The sequence below is a fragment of the Cebidichthys violaceus genome, unplaced genomic scaffold (assembly GCF_023349555.1).
Source record: "Cebidichthys violaceus isolate CVI_PGR_0920_01 unplaced genomic scaffold, fCebVio1.0.p SCAF_17, whole genome shotgun sequence".
Classification (NCBI taxonomy): domain Eukaryota; kingdom Metazoa; phylum Chordata; class Actinopteri; order Perciformes; family Stichaeidae; genus Cebidichthys; species Cebidichthys violaceus.
The window spans coordinates 3291599-3310420 of NW_027176340.1; the positions used below are offsets into that span (position 1 = coordinate 3291599).

Below are 18822 nucleotides of genomic sequence, written 5' to 3' on the forward strand. Positions count from 1 at the left end.
ACATTACCAATAGGCCTACCACAATGTGGAAATATTCATTTTCAAGTAGAATAAGTCCTTCATTCTAAATCCTTAATCAAAGAAGTATTATCAGCTCAAATGTTCTCAAAGTATCTCAAAAGTAAGTTAGTGCTCATTGTTGATAATCGTGGTATTTATTATTTGACATTAATAGATTAGTAATACTTATGCATCAAATCATTTTAATGTTGTAGATGATCGAGGTGGCTACTTTTAAATACTTATTTAGGTAGATTACTCCAGTGTTTCCCATCTATTGATTCATGATAAACTAACTACAGCAACGATGATACTTTTTCAAATGTACAACAAGAGCAACAGATGAGCTGCAGTTATATATAGCGGTTATGCTCTAGCCCTGCTCTAATGGTTTCTGTTGGTTTCCAAAGAAAAGACTGGTTAAGTTAGTCTCAGTGGCCACTCCTCACAGAAACCCATTTCGCTCAACTTATTCTTGGAGAGGGGCTGTCAGAGGAGGAACCACTCAAACTTCTTTCAGGTTTGACTTTATAGGTCTTTTTATAGCTATTGTTTAAGGTATTAAAACAAATCTTTGAATGTTTTTTTCATTTTCTATAAAGAAAATGTATTTGACCCTAAAAAAAACATATATCTTGAATTCACTAGAGGTTAATTCTACCACAAATTCATGCCATTGTTTGGTGTTTCCAACATTACTGACAACATTCAATTGTTCCTAAAGATTGACATGGACCAAAGACAAAACTCACAGGTGAAACTAAATCTGATGAACTGTGGGTCAAGACCAGGACGTGCTCAACACAAACCTCAGGAGAGGGAGCTGTGGGGCAGTAAGATCGAGTTCATCCTGGCAGTGGCCGGACACATCGTCGGTCTGGGAAACGTCTGGAGGTTCCCATACCTTTGCTACAAAAATGGAGGAGGTAAATCACTGTTACAGGTGTAAAAAATACTGTGTTGTAGCCAGATTAAGATTGTATTCAGTTAACAATTGTCTTTTAGGACAATATTTTGCAAAAAAACTCAACTTTACCACTCAGTATTGTTATAAAGTAACTAGGATTTCTTACTGTTAAAATAATTACACCTGTTTCTTCTCGCCGCTTAATACATTCATTTTACAAATCATTATTTGTATGCACAAATGTATGCATTTTTATCAATATTTTAACCAGATGTTTCATTTTTATTTCAAAGGGGTTTTCTTCATACCTTACGTTTTATTTTTGTTCACTTGTGGCATCCCACTCTTCTTCCTGGAGACATCGCTGGGCCAGTACACCAGTCAGAGTGGAATTACATGCTGGAGAAAAATCTGCCCTCTTTTTGAAGGCAAGTCTGTATAGTGTTTTATCAGCTCAAAACGATTCTGTGTGATTAATATGTTTGCATATGAGGACAGATTGTAGGAGATTGGCTTGACTTTAAGAGTAAAAGACGATTTAATTTGAAATATGCTGTTGTCATTTTTAATTTATCTCACTGTTTTATGTACTTAAAGCTACACTGATTCTTTATTAATAAATGCTTTTATAAATTATTTAAAAAACGAATTGGAAAAGAAACTCGCAACTAAAAGTAGTAGTAAGTAAGTAGTGCAAGCAAAGTACAAGTGCCTCATTAATAGTAATTTTTTATGGTATTACAATTCTACATCTGTATCTCTCTGCAGGTTTAGGTTACGGAAGTCAAGTGGTGGTTTTGTACACTGGGGTGTATTACATCATCATCCTGGCTTGGGCGTTTCTCTACCTGTTTTCTTCCTTCAGGTCAGAGCTTCCATGGGCGACCTGTGGCAACAGCTGGAACACAGGTATCCAGACTTTATGTCTCAGCAAATGACACATAAAACTCTGCAATGTGCTCACTTTAAAATACGTTTTCACAACCTTTTTTTCATGCAAGATGGCTGCTTTGAGCATGGTCACAATCAAACATCCCCTCTGCACCTGTATGGAAATAGCACGTCTTCGGTTGTAGAATTTTGGGAGTAAGTAGCATGAATGAAATCATTATATCAGGGCAGGTATTGTTTTTGTTGTTTTTTCCTTAATAAACTTTGTCACAGAAGGAGAATCTTGGGCCTGTCCGGTGGGATTGAGAAAATTGGCAATGTTCGTTGGGACCTGGCCCTTTGTCTACTTCTTGCCTGGATGTTGTGTTACTTCTGTGTCTGGAACGGAGTGAAATCCACAGGAAAGGTGCAGTACAATCTCAATGTTCATTTTTTAACGACTGAATTCATGTAAACCCTGTTCTTGAAATATTTAACTTCAAAAAGTAACAGAAAAGCTGTTGATCCTTGTCTTAGGTGGTCTACTTCACTGCCACATTTCCGTATGTAATGCTGTTGGTTCTGCTTGTACGTGGTCTTACATTACCGGGGGCCAAAGACGGAATCATGTTCTACCTCTACCCAGATCCATCCCGCCTCACTGACCCAGAGGTACGACCAAACCTGAACCAAGTGTCTCCAGCTGGCTAGCTGCTTTGTGAGGCTGTGCTAAATGCTAATATCAGCATGGTTATATGCTCATAGTGTCACTGCTAACTTGCTGACGTTTAGCAAATGTAACGCTAACCATGTTCACAGTCTTTATTAGCATATCGGTAGGCTTGGCAACTAATACAGCTACAAGTCACAAAGGCAGTTAGTGAACAGAGCTAGCTACTCCTGAAAGTGCTAGCTAGCTAACATTTTACCAAAACCATAGAACAAGTTTTTAGCATGGCATTCCTTAAATGTGTTTGATAATTATTTACACACATTGAGAAAAATTCTTCAGGTATTAATTTAATAGCAACAGTAATCCCGGACTGTTCGTCTTTGACCAATGCAAATTAATGTAATGTGTAACTGCCTTTATCAAGTTCACTTTTTAACTCATGTGACTTGCGGCTAATTTAAAATACTAAGTTTAAAAGCAGCACAATGACTAAAAATGTCAATCGTGGTTAAGTTGCATCGAGCAGATGCTGTATTGCAACTGTGGAATCAAAGGAAAACAAATGTCATGTGAACATTTTGCAGCAACGTGGCAAATACACGCATCTCGACAAACCTAAACTGAACATAAACACATCCAAACCCCTCAGGTATGGATGGATGCTGGAAGCCAAATTTTCTACTCCTATGGACTTTGCACAGGTGTTCTGACATCTTTAGGAAGTTACAACAAGTACAGCAACAACTGCTACAGGTTTGTATTTCTTTCTAATAATGTAATTAGTTTGGATTAGAGCACAGGTGTGCTAATTTTCCTATATTTCTATTCCCTCACAGAGACTGTGTTTACCTTTGCCTGTTGAACAGTTTAACCAGCATTGTAGCTGGCTTCGCCATTTTCTCTGTGCTCGGTTTTATGGCGAAGGAGCAAGGTGTGGATATATCAATGGTGGCTGAATCAGGTATGGAACATTGATGATGCCTGACAGAAATCCAGAGAGATACAGTTTGAGTAGTTTAAGAAAATATGACACATTTTTTTCCCCATCACATTTGCAGGTCCAGGGTTGGCCTTCATTGCGTATCCTCGTGCTGTGGCTCTAATGCCACTTCCTCAACTCTGGGCTATTTCCTTCTTCGTTATGATCATCTTCTTAGGGTTAGATAGTGAGGTAGGACTACAAGTCTGCTTAGAATGTAATAATCCGATTCAGACTATCATTTTGTGTTAAACTGTCTTATTTTTCGCCATAGTTTGTATGTCTGGAGGCATTGGTTACAACCATCACGGACATGTATCCTGATTTCTTTCAAAACCATTGTCGCCGCAAACTCCTTCTTCTTGCCATTTCTGTTGGAAGTTTCTTTGTCGGCCTTTTGATGGTCACAGAGGTGAGTTTTAAACTTTCTGATATTGATTTCTTGAATCAATTAAGCATTCGTTTACAGTATGACCTAAAAGAGATATTTAATATGTAGCTGTATATGATAAATACTTTTACAATGATATATTGTGGCTGATTCAGTGACGACCTTGTATTGACTTGAACTGAAGGACCTGGTTCTTGTTGTTTGCAGGGAGGCCTTTATATCTTCCAGCTGTTTGACTACTATGCCTGCAGTGGGATGACACTCCTGGTCTTTGCTATTCTTCAGTCTCTCTGTATTGGATGGATCTACGGTAAGGTGAACTTTTAACCTATTAAAATGTGACGGAGCCATTGTCGGATCCCTCTTTATATAATGTTATTTTTAAACCAGTGAGAGTTTGCAAGACAGTTAACCGGATTGGATTATTTAAATAAAACAGGGAAACGTTATGGGTTTTGTTAAGCTCTTCATAGATATACTGTATGTAGAGATTGATCATTTTAAAGGGGTTATCTATCCACAAGCCTAAAGGTTGGGGAAACCCTGGTTTAAACTCGTATAACTATTCATTTGAATGCAAGATGAGATCCCGAAATGTCCTGTTGTTCCAACTATGTGAGGCTGAATTTTGAGGAGCTGTAAGCAAAATCATTTAGCACTGTGAATATTTCAGTCGATGGCCATAACGCTGATGTAACTAACATTTGGGTTTTTCAGGTGCAGATCGTCAGTATGAAAATATAAAGGACATGATTGGATATCAACCATGGCCTTTTATGAAATATTGCTGGCAGTACTTTACACCAGCTATCTGTACTGTAAGTATTGGGGACGAAGACGTGTCTGCCTTGTAATGTTGTTCATGCTTTACTAATAAACGAGTGTATTTGACAGCTGCCTGAGGCTTCTGTCCTAAAGGTAGTCTATATCTCCACCAGATGGAGACCAGTACCATTGATGGGATATTGTATTTCTATTTAACGTCATTTTTAATTCATGTTTAAGGAAACTGTGTAATCACTGGCTTATTCCTCCTGAAGAAATGTTTCATAATATATTATAATAATTATTATCTAAATAATAATTATATATTCTATACATTATTATGTGATTTCTTTGGACACAAACATTTTCATCTGTAGCTATCAACATCTTAAGAAATAAATGACAAAGATTAATATTTCTTTTCAAGCTTTACATATGAATATACACGGACATTAGATGTTTGCAAAGTCAAAAGCAATACAACCTTCAGCATGCTGCAAATGTGAAGATTTGGTGGTTGACTGAGCTGCAGCAGCAAACAGTTTGGGCATTAAGTCATCAGCAATAGTGGAAACAGGTTATGCAGGCTGTTGTGTATGTTTGTTTACTAACTGATTAAATATAGAATAGCTAATTCATTAACTAAGACCACGCTAATAACAATAAGGGTTTCAAATGGTTTATTGCATGTTGAAGTGATAGACTTCGGGAGTGAAAGGTGGTTGAGGGAAGAAGGGGTGGGGGTCATGGGATGAAGGGATGGAGGGTAAGGGATGAGAGATGGAGGGTAGAGAATGAGGGTCGTGGGATGAAGGGATGGAGGGTAAGGGATGAGAGATGGAGGGTAGAGAATGAGGGTTGTGGGATGAAGGGATGGAGGGTAAGGGATGAGAGATGGAGGGTAGAGAATGAGGGTTGTGGGGTGAAGGGATGGAGGGTAAGGGATGAGAGATGGAGGGTAGAGAATGAGGGTTGTGGGATGAAGGGATGGAGGGTAAGGGATGAGAGATGGAGGGTAGAGAATGAGGGTTGTGGGATGAAGGGATGGAGGGTAAGGGATGAGAGATGGAGGGTAGAGAATGAGGGTTGTGGGATGAAGGGATGGAGGGTAAAGGATGAGAGATGGAGGGTAGAGAATGAGGGTTGTGTGATGAAGGGATGGAGGGTAAGGGATGAGAGATGGAGGGTAGAGAATGAGGGTTGTGTGATGAAGGGATGGAGGGTAAGGGATGAGGGATGAGAAAGTGAGTTGGCAATCAAGTTTCGTGTCCTGGGAAACAAAAGTGAGCCTCCACGTGAACTGCATTATATCGAGATGATAAGACTACGACAGCGCTGTTCTCTGAATACGTTGCGATGGTCTTTGGACCATTATTCGTGCCCTCCTAATAACGGCTGCTATGACTACGGGATATGTTTCGGAGATTGTGGAAGAAGTGGTAAGCGATAAGAATTCGGGCGGCCTTTCAGCTGTAGGGATGACTGTACATGGGTTATGGGGAAGTCTGGGGAAAAGAAATTGCAAGGTGAGATTTCTGTGGGACAGAGGGAGTTTGAAGAGGGTGGGATACAAACTGGCCCTCTTAAGGGACTGATGACTGATGGCTGGACTTCTCCAGCCGAGGAAGTCAATGGGTCACTTTGTGCTTAAATACTTTGTGCGGAGGAAATGAGAGGCGTGGTCCTTGTTCCTGAACTAAGTTTATATAACTTAGTTTGAGAATTTTCTTTTCCGTTTGTCCTAAGAATGAGTATTCTGATCATTTTGAGTGTTTTTAACGCCTTCTCTGCTCTGCTTGTCTGTTTTTAGTTCACATTTCTCTTCTCCTTGGTCAAATATACTCCGCTCACCTTCAACAACTCTTATGAATATCCCTGGTGGGGCTACACCATTGGAGGACTCTTCACTCTCTCTACAACCCTAATGGTTCCTCTGTGGATGCTGTATGCTGTGAGTGTAACTCCAGGAACACTGAGACAGGTACAGACGCATGTTACTGTTACAAAAGGAAGATCAGAAACCATAAAGGTATAAGTTACTTACTGAATACCTCAGTTTAGAGCCTGTAATAGGATCACTGAGGTCACATCCACACTACTATGTATCTGTGTTGAGTGAAGTTGAGTGAAGTCTGTGAGAATAAGTAGATCAGAGTTGTGAGGAGGGCAAACTTCTTACAAAGACGACAAACATTTGTATATTGCAGGGTTAGTTTTCAGTTCAATTCCACCAGTTGCTAGTCGGTGCCTATTCCCAAGTTTGTGGTGTTTGCTGCTGTTGCTCTGGATTTGACTTTTTTTTTAATGTAGCAATTAGGCATGCTGTGGTCATATTTAAAAAAAAAAACAAGACAAAACTGTATTGCAGTTGTTTCTGACAGTTGGTGTTTATTATGAGAAAACGTGATTATCGTTCAGCTGATTTTGTTATTTAACCACCGTTAACGTACAGCAACTGTCGTTTCTTCCTCCACACAGAGACTGAAAGTTCTCTGCACTCCAGCAAAGGACTTACCCACTCCAACGCTAAAGAAGGCATCGAACAAAGAAGCATTTCATACTTTTACGGGCTTGTACACACTGCGCACAACTGTAAGTCCTGATAACAAAGGGGACAGAGCTCAGAGATCATCCATTATCTAAACTGCAAGAAAAAGCACTGAAATAATAATAACAATGCAACTGTGTAATTTATGAGAGACCGCTTTGCCTTAACACCTGAAACCGAGGGGAAACTCGGTATGCAGGCTGTAATTCAACACATTGCATGTTCGGTGTAACAAGCGTCATTGTTCAGCCATCTTACACGTTAATTACGGCGGAAATACAAAGAGTGTGGGCAGCAATATAAAATGCATTGTGTACAAGCTATCAACATAATTCAGTTATAAGTAAACCAGTTCTAAGCTTTGCTTTTTTTTGCTTGAGCAACTGTGGTTCCCTGTGTTTTATTTCCACTAGAGGAGCTTACTTGAGGAAACATTGTGTGCTTTTAAAGGAAACGAGAAACTGTCAGTTGTGTGTGGTTAACAGGTAAAACGTTTGTTTTAGAATCTGTGTAGCAGCCATTAGTTATGTGTATTATATCTGTATATGTCGGGAGCTTACCTCAGACCACGGGTGGCAGTGTGGATTAGTGTGGCAGCTAACTTGTATGTGGGGCACGGGTGCAACAGACAGGCTCGTTCGAGATAAGCCAGGCCTGCGCAGAATCGATGACCGGCGATCTGTAAACCGAAAACCTAATTAACCTCTTATAATTACGTCGCCGCTTGCTTTAACAATTTGAATCAAGCCTGTTTGACAACGCTTTACAGCACTGCTTGTATTCATTCAATCACAATACAACAGCGGTCGTTGCAGACACACGTGGCAGAGACCTGGACCCAACTGAGTTCACCTCTCTTGTTATATATGTTCGTCATGGATGATCTTTGCTTTGTTTTATTTTTGAAGCACTTTGAGTCTGCCCCTATAAATATACTTGATTCATTAATTTACCCCTTACCCAAGTTTAGTTTAGTGTAATTCTTAGTCAAATGTACCTGGTGATTTTGTCAAATACATTCATTTTCCACATGTATCTCTTTCTTACTCTGCAACGTTATTTTTGTACCTTGTGTAATACAAGAAACACAGACATATCTGACCTATCATATCGTCCATTGCCTATTCAAGGTTTGGCCACAGGGAGGCGCTGCAGGTCTCTGTTTGAAACACTCCGCTTCAACAGCAATGTGTATATCCTGCTGCAATAAGGTGTCCAAGATCTGGTCCTTCTTTGTAGGAGTACATCCATGCACATACGCAATGTATCACTTCCTACTACTATCCTACCTGGGAATACGAAGAATATTGTAGTTTTTTTACAAAAACAAAACAATAGAAATACATTCAGTCAATTAGTAAAATACAAACACTAATAAATCCAATTTAAAACCCACAAAATTGGCAATTTATATCAAATGAAACCTTAAACATGATGTCAAAAATACATTCAAATATTAGAGAAAACGAGCAAATACCCCATGCAGTCCTGTGAAGCATCATTTTTAGGTCATTTAACATGGTGGTTTGGACTCTTTGAACCAATAACAGAGCCAGCATAAATACATATTTTAATGCTGTTCCTATATTTGGCACTAATGCTGACACCCTAATATACAACAGCATCAAACAACCACCAGCATATTGAACGTTTCTGAGCAGTATATAATAGACCACCAGAGGGTGCTACAGCAGCAAATGAAAATATGATTCAGTCCTTGTATACGGTTATTTTCCCACACGCCTATGGTTAAACCACTATATGCAGGCTATTTGCAGAAACATTTACAGACAACATCCAATAAGCCAAACAACCACTGTTGTACTTAAAAATGATTACCAGCTGTTAAAACAGTTGCCTATTAGTTTCCTGAGGATCAACGAAATGTTTCAGCTCTTCTCGGGAAAGATATTAGAAAATGCATATGTTTGTCACAAATATACCGCATACATTCCAATGCTTCCAATGAGCTCTGTTTTTTGACTGTATTTTAAGAAGATTCTAGTTCATCGTCATGGAGAGTATGCATTTTATATTCCCTTTTAGCCATATGGACCTTCAACCCACCCTCTGCAAACAGTAACAAATGGGTTGCAACCCTGTCTCCTCGAAATTAAGTGTACAGGGTGGGATTTATGTGTTCTTTATTTGGCTTCAAAACTCTAAAGAAGTGTTAGTCAGTGTGTTCATCGATTGCTTCTAATGTGGCACGATGCGCTTCGAGATCAGTCCCATATTGTGTCTTCCTGACCTACTAACAGATTAGCCGCTGTTCCTGTTTGCCTCAGGCACAGCGCTTCCTGTTACACTTTCAACGCTTAACCTGCACAGGAGTGTGTTAAGTATTTGCATAGCTGTAAAGCAGAGAGCTAATCCGAATTAACTGTCGTGTTGTGTACTTGTGACTGTACGCACGAGCGGCCACCCTTTCGATCTAAGCTGGAGACTTCTCACCTGCCTCGGGCTTGAGAGTATCTGCAAGCTTCTATTTCAATCTCATTTAGAGCTCAGCTCTCGTTGCACCATCTGTACCACGTAAGCAAATCACCGCTCTGACCCCTTTACACCGTGCCTTAACAGGTTGTAATGCCGCCTTGTATGAATAATTGTAGTTTTCGTCATTTTCAAGAAGTGTATTCTTCGGTTGCTGTTTGTTTGATTGTTTAACGCTCGGTAGGTTGAAAAATTCAATAAAAATACACCTTTACTGAAAACATTTTGAATCTTATCAGTGGTTCTAAAATGTTTTCAGTAAATTTCACTTCATTTTTAAGGTTGAAGCGAATTAACAAATTAAAACATTTTCATGATGTAGTATGAGAAACTACTATGCATTTATAATGTATAATAGGCCTATTTGAGTGTACACATATACTACTGTATGTATATATATATATATAGTGTCTATATATAGCAGTATATAAAGTCTGAACTAAGCCCCACATTTAGCTGTTGCTGCAACTTTACAGTTATGTACACATAACGTAAAACATCAATAATTATATTTCAGTAATATAATATACATTATTTTGTAATGGGCTGTTCTGTAGACTATAATAAGTACTTTAAATGTTTTTATTTTTATTATATTTTGCTGCTTGTACTTTTAGAATACTTCTGCCACTGACAAGGAGACATGTAGGTTGTTTTCAGTATCTACCATTACATCTAAATAATTAGACGAGCATATTTTAAATCACAAAAACAGAGCAGCCAGCATTACATTTGATTGTACCTATCTTTATTAGGGGCAATATTGGCCTCTATATGTCCCCTAAACAGAATAACATCTCATTACCATCATCAGAGGAGCATGATAAAATATACCTGACTTTCAGTTTCTGCCTCAGAGGCCACTTTGAGGTCCTTGAACTCCGGCGTTAGTATGTGGCGGCTGTAATCACCTTTGAAGGCTACGTGAATCGAAGGTGACAGGTATCACCTCTAACGTGTGCCCTGACTCCCAGACAACCTGCTCAACGCCTCTGAATTACGTACAAGGTGTGAATCCAATTTGTTCGGATTGAAGATTAGAATGGGCCAAACCCCTCCGGTTTAACAGCTTGCTAGTGACAATTTTTGGATGCTAAGCAGATAAACACAAGCTCCTTGGTCTGGAAATCCCACTTGTGGGAGTTGGCATACTTATGAAAGCTGTGTGACAGATGGTTTCCTGTTTGTACATCCAGGGCGTTAACATGGTTGTATTATCATTTTTCTCCAATTATTCCAATGACTTTAAACTCCCCATCAACTCAAACCAGCAGCACTTGAGTCAAAGGGAACACTCTTTATAATTTATACTCTACATATGCAGATTAGTTGTCAAGAAGACTGATTTTATTCATTAACCTTGAAAAAATAAACCCAACAACCCATAAATATGTTTATTAATTTGTTCGGTCATAGTCTCAAAGATATTCTTTTTTTAAACATTTTTATTTAAATCAAGAGTAATCAAAACATAAAGGAAATCTGAACTCCATAATACTCCATATTACACCTGCGGAAATGTACACTGCTACGCCTTGTGGATGAGGATCATTTAATTCACTTTTGTTAGCTGCAGACTGAAAGTATGTTGATTAGTGCTCAAGTAAGTCATAGAACAGGTGTTTTTTTTCCAAAACTGTGGATTTTAAATGTTGTTATTTAGATATGTATTTACAATTGTAATTAACTATCATCCATTTAGTCAAAATGACGTAGTAGTTTGATATGTTTGCACATTAAAAACTACAGTTCAAATCCTTAAATGAATATGTTTCTGAAATTATATTCTCCTTGACCTTATAAAATTGTTCCTTATATTGATTGTACAAGTTTAACATATGAAATGAGACATGTCTTAAGCTCTCTGTGACGTTATTGGACGATGATCTATGAGCAAAAAAAGGTAACAGTAGCATCTAGACCAATTTGCATCTGCAGGCTGAGCAGTTTTCACTCTGTGCAGGATAAAACATTAACATTCGTAGAGGAAACCGTCGTAGGAAAGCACAGGTGTATAAAGTGCTGCAGGGATGACGCATTTTTTACAGCGTCTCATTGGTTCCCTCGACCTGAGCCAATGGGATTTTTCTATTCGATTTTGGATTATTTCAGAAAACAAACTGTGTGGCATACACAAGTTTATGATACTTTCACATTTTGATGGGACACTTATTGCGTTTTCTATTACAAAAGTCAAAATATTTGCTGTAAAAAAAAAAAAAAAAAAAAAAAAAAAGGTCAAACTAAACAAACTAATGATAAGGATGAGATGTGCCGTTTATGAAACATAAAAAACCATTAAACTCCATGGATCACCATTGGATCCCAACAGGCTATAATATGGCAAAATGATGCAATTCATGCAATAGTGACCTCCCACACGGAGAAGTGCAGTGGAACTCCAAGTCCAGTTCATCGACATAAACAAACCTGACGTCACAGCGCACACAGTGAACCATAAGTAGAATGACCTTTTCAGGAAATGCTCCTTTATTTAGTGTTTGGTAAACATGTTATAGCTGCCATATCAATTTCCATTCAGTTGATTCAAGTCTTTGTAAAGCATGCGGTCTGCTACAGGCCTCCTCCTCCCGTCTCTTTTTAACACAGTTACCGTTGGTCCTTAAAATGTCTTGAATTTGATTTTCGGTGTCATACGTTTTCTCAAAAAGTTGTATCTCTAATTCTCTTTACTGACGGTGCTGTGGCAATTTATGTAACTCCTCTGTGGATCCTTTGAAGTTCAGAGACTTACAAACATCAGTTTGCTGCAGGCTGTAGACGCACCGGGACGTGTTTAGTTCGGAAGTCGGGAACACTGCAATACATCAATGGATTGCAGCCTTATATACATTGCAACCTCCATTTACATTTCACACTGACATGCTGATAATGAAGACAATTTAGAATGTGTCACTGTGTATAAACAAACGTGTTTGTAATCCATTTAAGTCCAATTCATTTCACAGATGAGCCATTATAAACGTACAAACATCATGAACATATCAAAATGGTCATTCAAACATAGATTTGTCTTTAAAATATGAATAACTATGTAATTTCAAAATAAATGAGGCTCACATTTATTCACAATAATTCGTTTTCATAACAGAATTTTGCAGGTGAATAGTAAAAACAATATATACAGCGTGACTAGATGAGAATGGCTGCGTGGGAAAATAGCTATAAAACAAGATGTATGGAAAGATAAATGGTCGCGAATGAACTGTCAATCTGACCGTTCAAACTGATCCTGGTTGCTATGGATACTGACTCTGCCAGAGCTACTTTTCAGAATAAGTGTTCAACTCATTTACAGGCCAGTAATAACGAGGTAATTGGTTCTCACATGCTTTGTCAATTAAGAGTTCTATCCCCATTATCTGACAGCATCGCCTTTTACTACTTACTTAATTGGATTAGCTGTGAGAATGGCTGAGTAGAGCAGAGTCTGGGTTTAGAAGCCAAAGGCACTTTTAAATTCGTTAACTACAGTTAACAGTACCTGTTTACAATAAAGGCATGCTGATCGGCCCAGTGCTGTATATATATATCTTAGTCCACATAGTGATGATACTAGTAATTAAATTATATTTCATACGGAGTTAAAGACAATGACTATTTGAAATGATGCATGATATCTACACTTTAATGTAATACTGTGCTCACAAAACGACGTCTTTGGAAACTGAAGTTAAGACGGATGTGCTTCTGGCTATTAAAGAGGAGAACGTACGTTATTAATTACAGTTTTTAAACACAGGATTCATCAGTTGCTTTAGCTAACTAAAACTGTTTCGAGCTGGATTCAGCGCCTTTAGTTCGTAAACATTTTTAAAGCAAACTCTGGTCTGGCCTGGTTGTGTTTTTTTTGTGGATTATCTGGGATAGTTACACTCAAAACAACACTGTCCTCATCGAAAAGCCTGTTGACCTTATTTAACTGAAGTGAGTGGTTTACAATCAACTGATGCCTTTTGCAAGCCAACAGTAGGCTGACCTAATGAAGGCCTAATGAAGTAAATGGATTGAGCCAGTCTTAATTATCACACTGCAGGAACTTGAGATCACAGAACAGCAAAGAGACCAGTGTGTGATTGTGAACCAAAACAATTTATTACGTTTACTTTGTGTTAACCTTAATAGTGTTATTATCCAGCCTATGTCAACCACTTTGTTAACGCCATGTTGGAGCAGCCCAGGGTTGTCCGGGTTACTCAACAGAGATATTAGAGCTCAGTACAATGAAACTACCAGTGACAAAAGCATGTCTAAACCACTGATCCCCAACTCTATTTGTATTCTATCCTTAATACCTACTGGTGTCCTGATGCTCTTTGAAGAACGCCCTGGAATCAGACAGAGTTCGATGCACAAGAGTTTATTCTTCAAACAAAGAACACACAACCCGAGTCATTCTCCGGACAATGACCGACTTATTCTGCTCTTAGTCTGATATAGTGTGGCTGACACTGGATTTGCCCTTGTGAGTTCCTTCTCTGTTCCCCTCTGAAGTCACAGGTGTGGTTTTTCCTGTCCTGTGGGTTCGTTATTTCATGTTTTTTCTTTACATGTGTATTGCATGTGCCAGTCTGTCATGGTCGGCTTTATCTGTCTAGTGGGAGTTAAAAGCCTTTAGCCTTCCCCGTGCCACATGACTTTCCTTTTTTAAATTTCAGACCAGCTCTCCCTTTCACAGCGCCAGGGTCTTCACTTGACTTATGTCTCAACAGGATTTGGAAAAACGTGTCCAGGCATTTATCTTCAGTAGACTGGACTACTGTAACGGTGTGTTCACAGGTCTCTGTAAAAAGTCAGTCAGAAAGCTGCAGCTGATTCAGAACGCTGCAGCTCGAGTCCTCACTAAGACCAAGGAAGTGGATCACATCACTCCAGTTCTGAGGTCTTTGCACTGGCTTCCTGTCCAACAAAGAATTGACTTTAAAATCCTGCTGTTGGTTTATAAAGCACTGAATGGTTTAGGGCCAAAATACATCTCTGATCTGCTGCTACCTTATGAACCATCCCGACCCCTGAGGTCGTCTGGGACAGGTCTACTTTCTGTTCCCAGAGTCAGAACTAAACGTTCAGTTCTTCTGCTTCACATATCTGGAACAAAGTCCAAGAAAGCTGCAGGTCTGCTGAGACCCTCAGCTCCTTTAAATCAAGACTGAAGACTTTTCTGTTTGCTGTTGCCTTTGATTGAACCAGATTCAAGGATATTAATCCAGTTCCATTTCGTAAGAAATGCCAGAAAGGACAAACGTGCCGCCAGTTCAACTGCTGCAGTACTGCTGCCAACACTCCGTGCAGCCCGTCAGGTGTGTCAGGTGGGAAGAAGCCAGCTCTCCGTCAGGACAGGGCGGGTCTTATAGGGCGAAGGCAGTGGCCACACACACACACACACACACACACACACACACACACACACACACACACACACACACACACACACACACACACACACACACACACACAAGTCCTGGCAGAGGCCCTGGGGCCGTCACAGGCTATTCTACCTTTTTTTTTTTTATAATACTTATGTCCTGCATGCCTATTGCATGTAGCTGAGTATTTTGCATGTGGAATTAGTATTTTGATTTCAATAAAGGATCTGAGCACTTCCTCCAACACTGCACAGTTTTCTTTTTGGTTTCGACTAAATTGAACCATGGTAGCTCGCATTTTGTCTCTATTTTAAATTAATTCCCACTTACACATTGTTATTCAAATCTAATCCAACCATCACCATGTAATTTCAATTGTTCCTTTATCTGTTTTAGAACAATCAAGGGTCTGCATTCAATATAAAGCACCAAATGTCCACTTTTCTAAGCCAATGTACTTAAGGTAAATGACAATTGCAACACTCTGGTGTTCTTATCCCTAGATATATCTTATCCTTATTAATTGGATTAACCTGATCTAGATTTATCACACCGTCATGATCCTGTAACTGTAACTGTGATGACATGATGATGGCGCTCCACAGGCCGAGTTTAACCAGTTTAGCTCTGAACAACGTGAACAAGAGAAACACAAACTTCTCTATGACTTTTATAAAATCCATTTAAATACTGATAAACAAAACAGTTTGTTGTTTGTCTCATGAATGAACACCTGTTTATAGTACTGGCAGACACTTGTTATGGCCTGTAGTCTGAAATGAACTCTTCCTTTCTCCGTTCTCTACACTGGCTCCCTGTAAGAGCTCGCATCCAGTTTAAGCCTCTGGTGCTAGAATACAGGGCAGTGAAAGGAACAGCTCCTTCCTATCTCCAGGCCACGGTCAAGCCTTACACCCCCGCCCGACCACTTCGCTCTGCTGCCTCGGGGCGATCGGTCGCCCCGTCGCTCAGAGGTCCCGGTGGCCGATCGACCCGGTCACGTCTGTTTTCTGTCCTGGCCCCACAGTGGTGGAATGAACTTCCCACTGACGTCAGGACAGCGGAGTCGCTGCCCATCTTTCATCAGGCTGAAGACCCACCTCTTCAGGAAGTGCTACCCTGAGCCTTCCACTCAGCACTTATTGTATTCATACTAGCTTGTTGCACTTATTGTATTCGTATTACTTATAGCACCAACTGTTTCTCTTGTTTCAGTACTTTGGCTCTGAGTTATGCTCTGCTTCATGCTCTTAGATGCTTGTTTGGAAAAGGAAATGTACTTATGACTTCTGGTGACTAGTAGTTCTTTTGATTACCAATGTTGAATGCACTTATTGTAAGTCGCTTTGGATAAAAGCGTCTGCTAAATGACTGTAATGTAATGTAATGTAACTCAGTATGACAACACATATTTATGCATGCATTTATTTATCTATATTCATTTATGTATATATACAATGTTTACAGTTCATGATGACCAACTCAGCAAGTGACAAAAAAAAATAGTTTTACAATTTTATATAGTTGCTCATTTTGAAAATACAGTACAAAATGTGCTCCCCCTGATAAAAGAGAGAAAAAAGATATTGCGGCAATCAAACCACATGTTCTTTAAGGATATTATGTAGATTCAATGGTGCCAAATAACTAAAACATTTCAGGGGCTGCTATGCCTCTGACCGCAGGGGGAGTCAAAGTGAGCATCCACATACATGTGTTCACAGATCTTCCCATTATTTGCATGATTTTGAATTCGCATCGACACGACAAACAGTTTTCATCATCCTTCAAATACAATATGAGAAAAGAGTTTGTTGCTGGAGCCGTTCATCACTGGTCAAGTAGTCCAGACATCTCCGAACTTCACTCAGTCCACATCCAGGATTATTCCCAACCAAAGAGACAATAGAAAAAGAAAATGTCCAGGTACATGAAAATGTCTCTATATTTAAGAGACAGAGGACACTTCTGTCTTGCTGGCAGAGACTGAGGTCTCATCATCCACCATGCCGCCCATTCCAATAGTGCTCAGCATGCAGTTACGGAACTGAAAATAAGAGCAAAGACAGCAGCGTCAGACACAAGTTCACGGTTTAAAGATTGAGCAAAGAAGAAAAAGCAAATACTAGAAACTTGACAATAAATTGAGCCAACCTGTTTGTTCATCAGCACGTAGATAACAGGGTTATACAGGGCTGAGCTCTTTGCAAAGAAGGCAGGGACAGCTGCTGTCACGGCTGTGAAGGAAGCTCCCTTGTTCATGAAGATCCAACCGGCAAAACTGGCATATGGCACCCAGGCTACTAGGAAGCCAAAGACCATCAAGACGCACATACGTGTCACTTCCCTCTCAGCTTTCTGGGTAGACTCTGACTCCTGCTGCTGGGCTGCGGCCTGAAGTGTTTGATAAAATAAAAGATCAGCTCATTAAATAAGTTTGGCTATACATAGTAGTGGACATCTTTTTGTTAGGACATCTGAATGTCAATGATAGATACAAAGAAAATGCCTAAATAGTGTAAAAATGTCATAAACTTCACTTACAGCTTTGACTGTCAGCACCAGGCTTCCGTAAGTGAAGAAAATGATGAAGACGGGAGCGAAGAAGTGGACGACAAACATGTATATGACGTATGATTCGTTGTTGAAGCCTGGAGCCAGAGTGTAGTAGTCAGGTCCACAGGAGCACTGCATGCCCTCAGGAAGGTACCTGTGTGAAGTTTAAGAAGATAAATTATTGCTTTAGCCAAACAACAAGCTCTGCATGTACAGTATCTACCAACCTCACAACTATGCTTCTACATTGGCATTCTCTTAAGCCTGAATGGTTTGTTTGAGTCGTTCTCAATGTTTTTAAATTGTAGCTGTCAGGTTCTAAGAATTTAAAGTCATATCTTTTGCAGGTGAAATGCCGAAGACAAATGGGAATCACCTGGACCAGCCAAAGAGAGGGGGGGCAGCACATGCCAGAGCCATGATCCAGGTGAAAAGGACTCCAGCTCCTGCATGAGTACCAGAGAACTTGAAGCTTCCCATGGGTTTGCAGACTACGACGTATCTTTCAACAGCAAGGACTACCAGGGACCAGAGAGCAACTTCACCTGAAAGAGAGAGAAAAGTAAAATGAATTCATATGAAGCAATCTGCTTTTTCTTTTTTTCAAATACATTGAAGACACCCTGAAAAAGGTATCGTCTTGATTCATTTCTTACCTCCTAGTGTAGCCATGAATCCCTCAATAGCACAGAAAGTGGCTCCAAGAATGAAGTAGCCGTTGACAGCAGATGTGATGGTGATGGTGAATCCGAAGGCGCACATGATCAGTCCAGCCACAGCCAGGTTGACCAGGATGTAGTTGAGAGGTTGCCGGAGCTTCTTGTTCTGAGCTGTGACGAACAAAGTCAGACCGTTGATCGGAGTTCCAGTGCAGATCAGGAAGAACATGTAGAAAGCTAGAAGCTTGAACATGATGGGATCAGTCAAATAATACTGTTGGTATTCAAAGGGACTTCTAACAACCCCAGTCCTGTTGGACATGGGGATGTAGAAGTTCTTGCCCTCTGTGCCATTGGGCTCGATTCCTCCATCCCAAGCCATCTTCACTAGTCTGTTGTCCTGTTGAGCTTATTCGCCTAAAGAACCAAAGAGTGTTGGTGGACTCGACAGTCAGAGTTGCACAGTCTGATTTTTATACCTCCCCACTAACCCTATCATCAAGGTGCCAACATGGGATTAAAAGACACAAATTGAAAGAGGACAGTAATTCATCTTAACACCGGATAGAGAAGTCTGGGCACGAAGTAATTTGC

General features: G+C 39.8%; 2 protein-coding genes across 2 annotated transcripts; one reads left to right on the plus strand and one right to left on the minus strand.

Moving 5' to 3' along the window:
• The first annotated feature begins 730 nt into the window (after positions 1-730).
• Positions 731-7228, plus strand: slc6a22.2 (solute carrier family 6 member 22, tandem duplicate 2). Its single transcript, XM_068712148.1, has 14 exons — positions 731-926; positions 1201-1335; positions 1676-1816; positions 1909-1993; positions 2072-2204; positions 2315-2449; positions 3100-3203; positions 3287-3411; positions 3509-3621; positions 3704-3841; positions 4028-4130; positions 4538-4638; positions 6396-6566; positions 7064-7228. The coding sequence occupies exons 1-14, from the start codon at positions 731-733 to the stop codon at positions 7226-7228; spliced, it is 1845 nt and encodes a 614-aa protein (XP_068568249.1).
• A 9268-nt stretch (positions 7229-16496) lies between these two features.
• Positions 16497-18610, minus strand: LOC137873764 (green-sensitive opsin-like). Its single transcript, XM_068712153.1, has 5 exons — positions 18226-18610; positions 17946-18114; positions 17558-17723; positions 17168-17407; positions 16497-17060 (listed from the first exon to the last, which is right to left on the minus strand). The coding sequence occupies exons 1-5, from the start codon at positions 18608-18610 to the stop codon at positions 16962-16964; spliced, it is 1059 nt and encodes a 352-aa protein (XP_068568254.1). The 3' UTR covers positions 16497-16961.
• Between the last annotated feature and the right edge of the window lie 212 nt (positions 18611-18822).

Bases quoted from the DNA above. Each gene is read 5' to 3' on its own strand.
- slc6a22.2 (XM_068712148.1), top strand. From the start codon at position 731: ATGGACCAAAGACAAAACTCACAGGTGAAACTAAATCTGATGAACTGT. The intron at 3,412-3,508 runs GTATGGAACATT...TCACATTTGCAG, and splicing joins ATCAATGGTGGCTGAATCAG to GTCCAGGGTTGGCCTTCATT. The intron at 4,131-4,537 runs GTAAGGTGAACT...TGGGTTTTTCAG, and splicing joins CTGTATTGGATGGATCTACG to GTGCAGATCGTCAGTATGAA.
- LOC137873764 (XM_068712153.1), bottom strand. From the start codon at position 18,610: ATGGCTTGGGATGGAGGAATCGAGCCCAATGGCACAGAGGGCAAGAAC. The intron at 17,724-17,945 runs GTGATTCCCATT...AACTTCACACAG, and splicing joins CCTCTCTTTGGCTGGTCCAG to GTACCTTCCTGAGGGCATGC. The intron at 17,061-17,167 runs GTTGGCTCAATT...TCTTATTTTCAG, and splicing joins ACGTGCTGATGAACAAACAG to TTCCGTAACTGCATGCTGAG.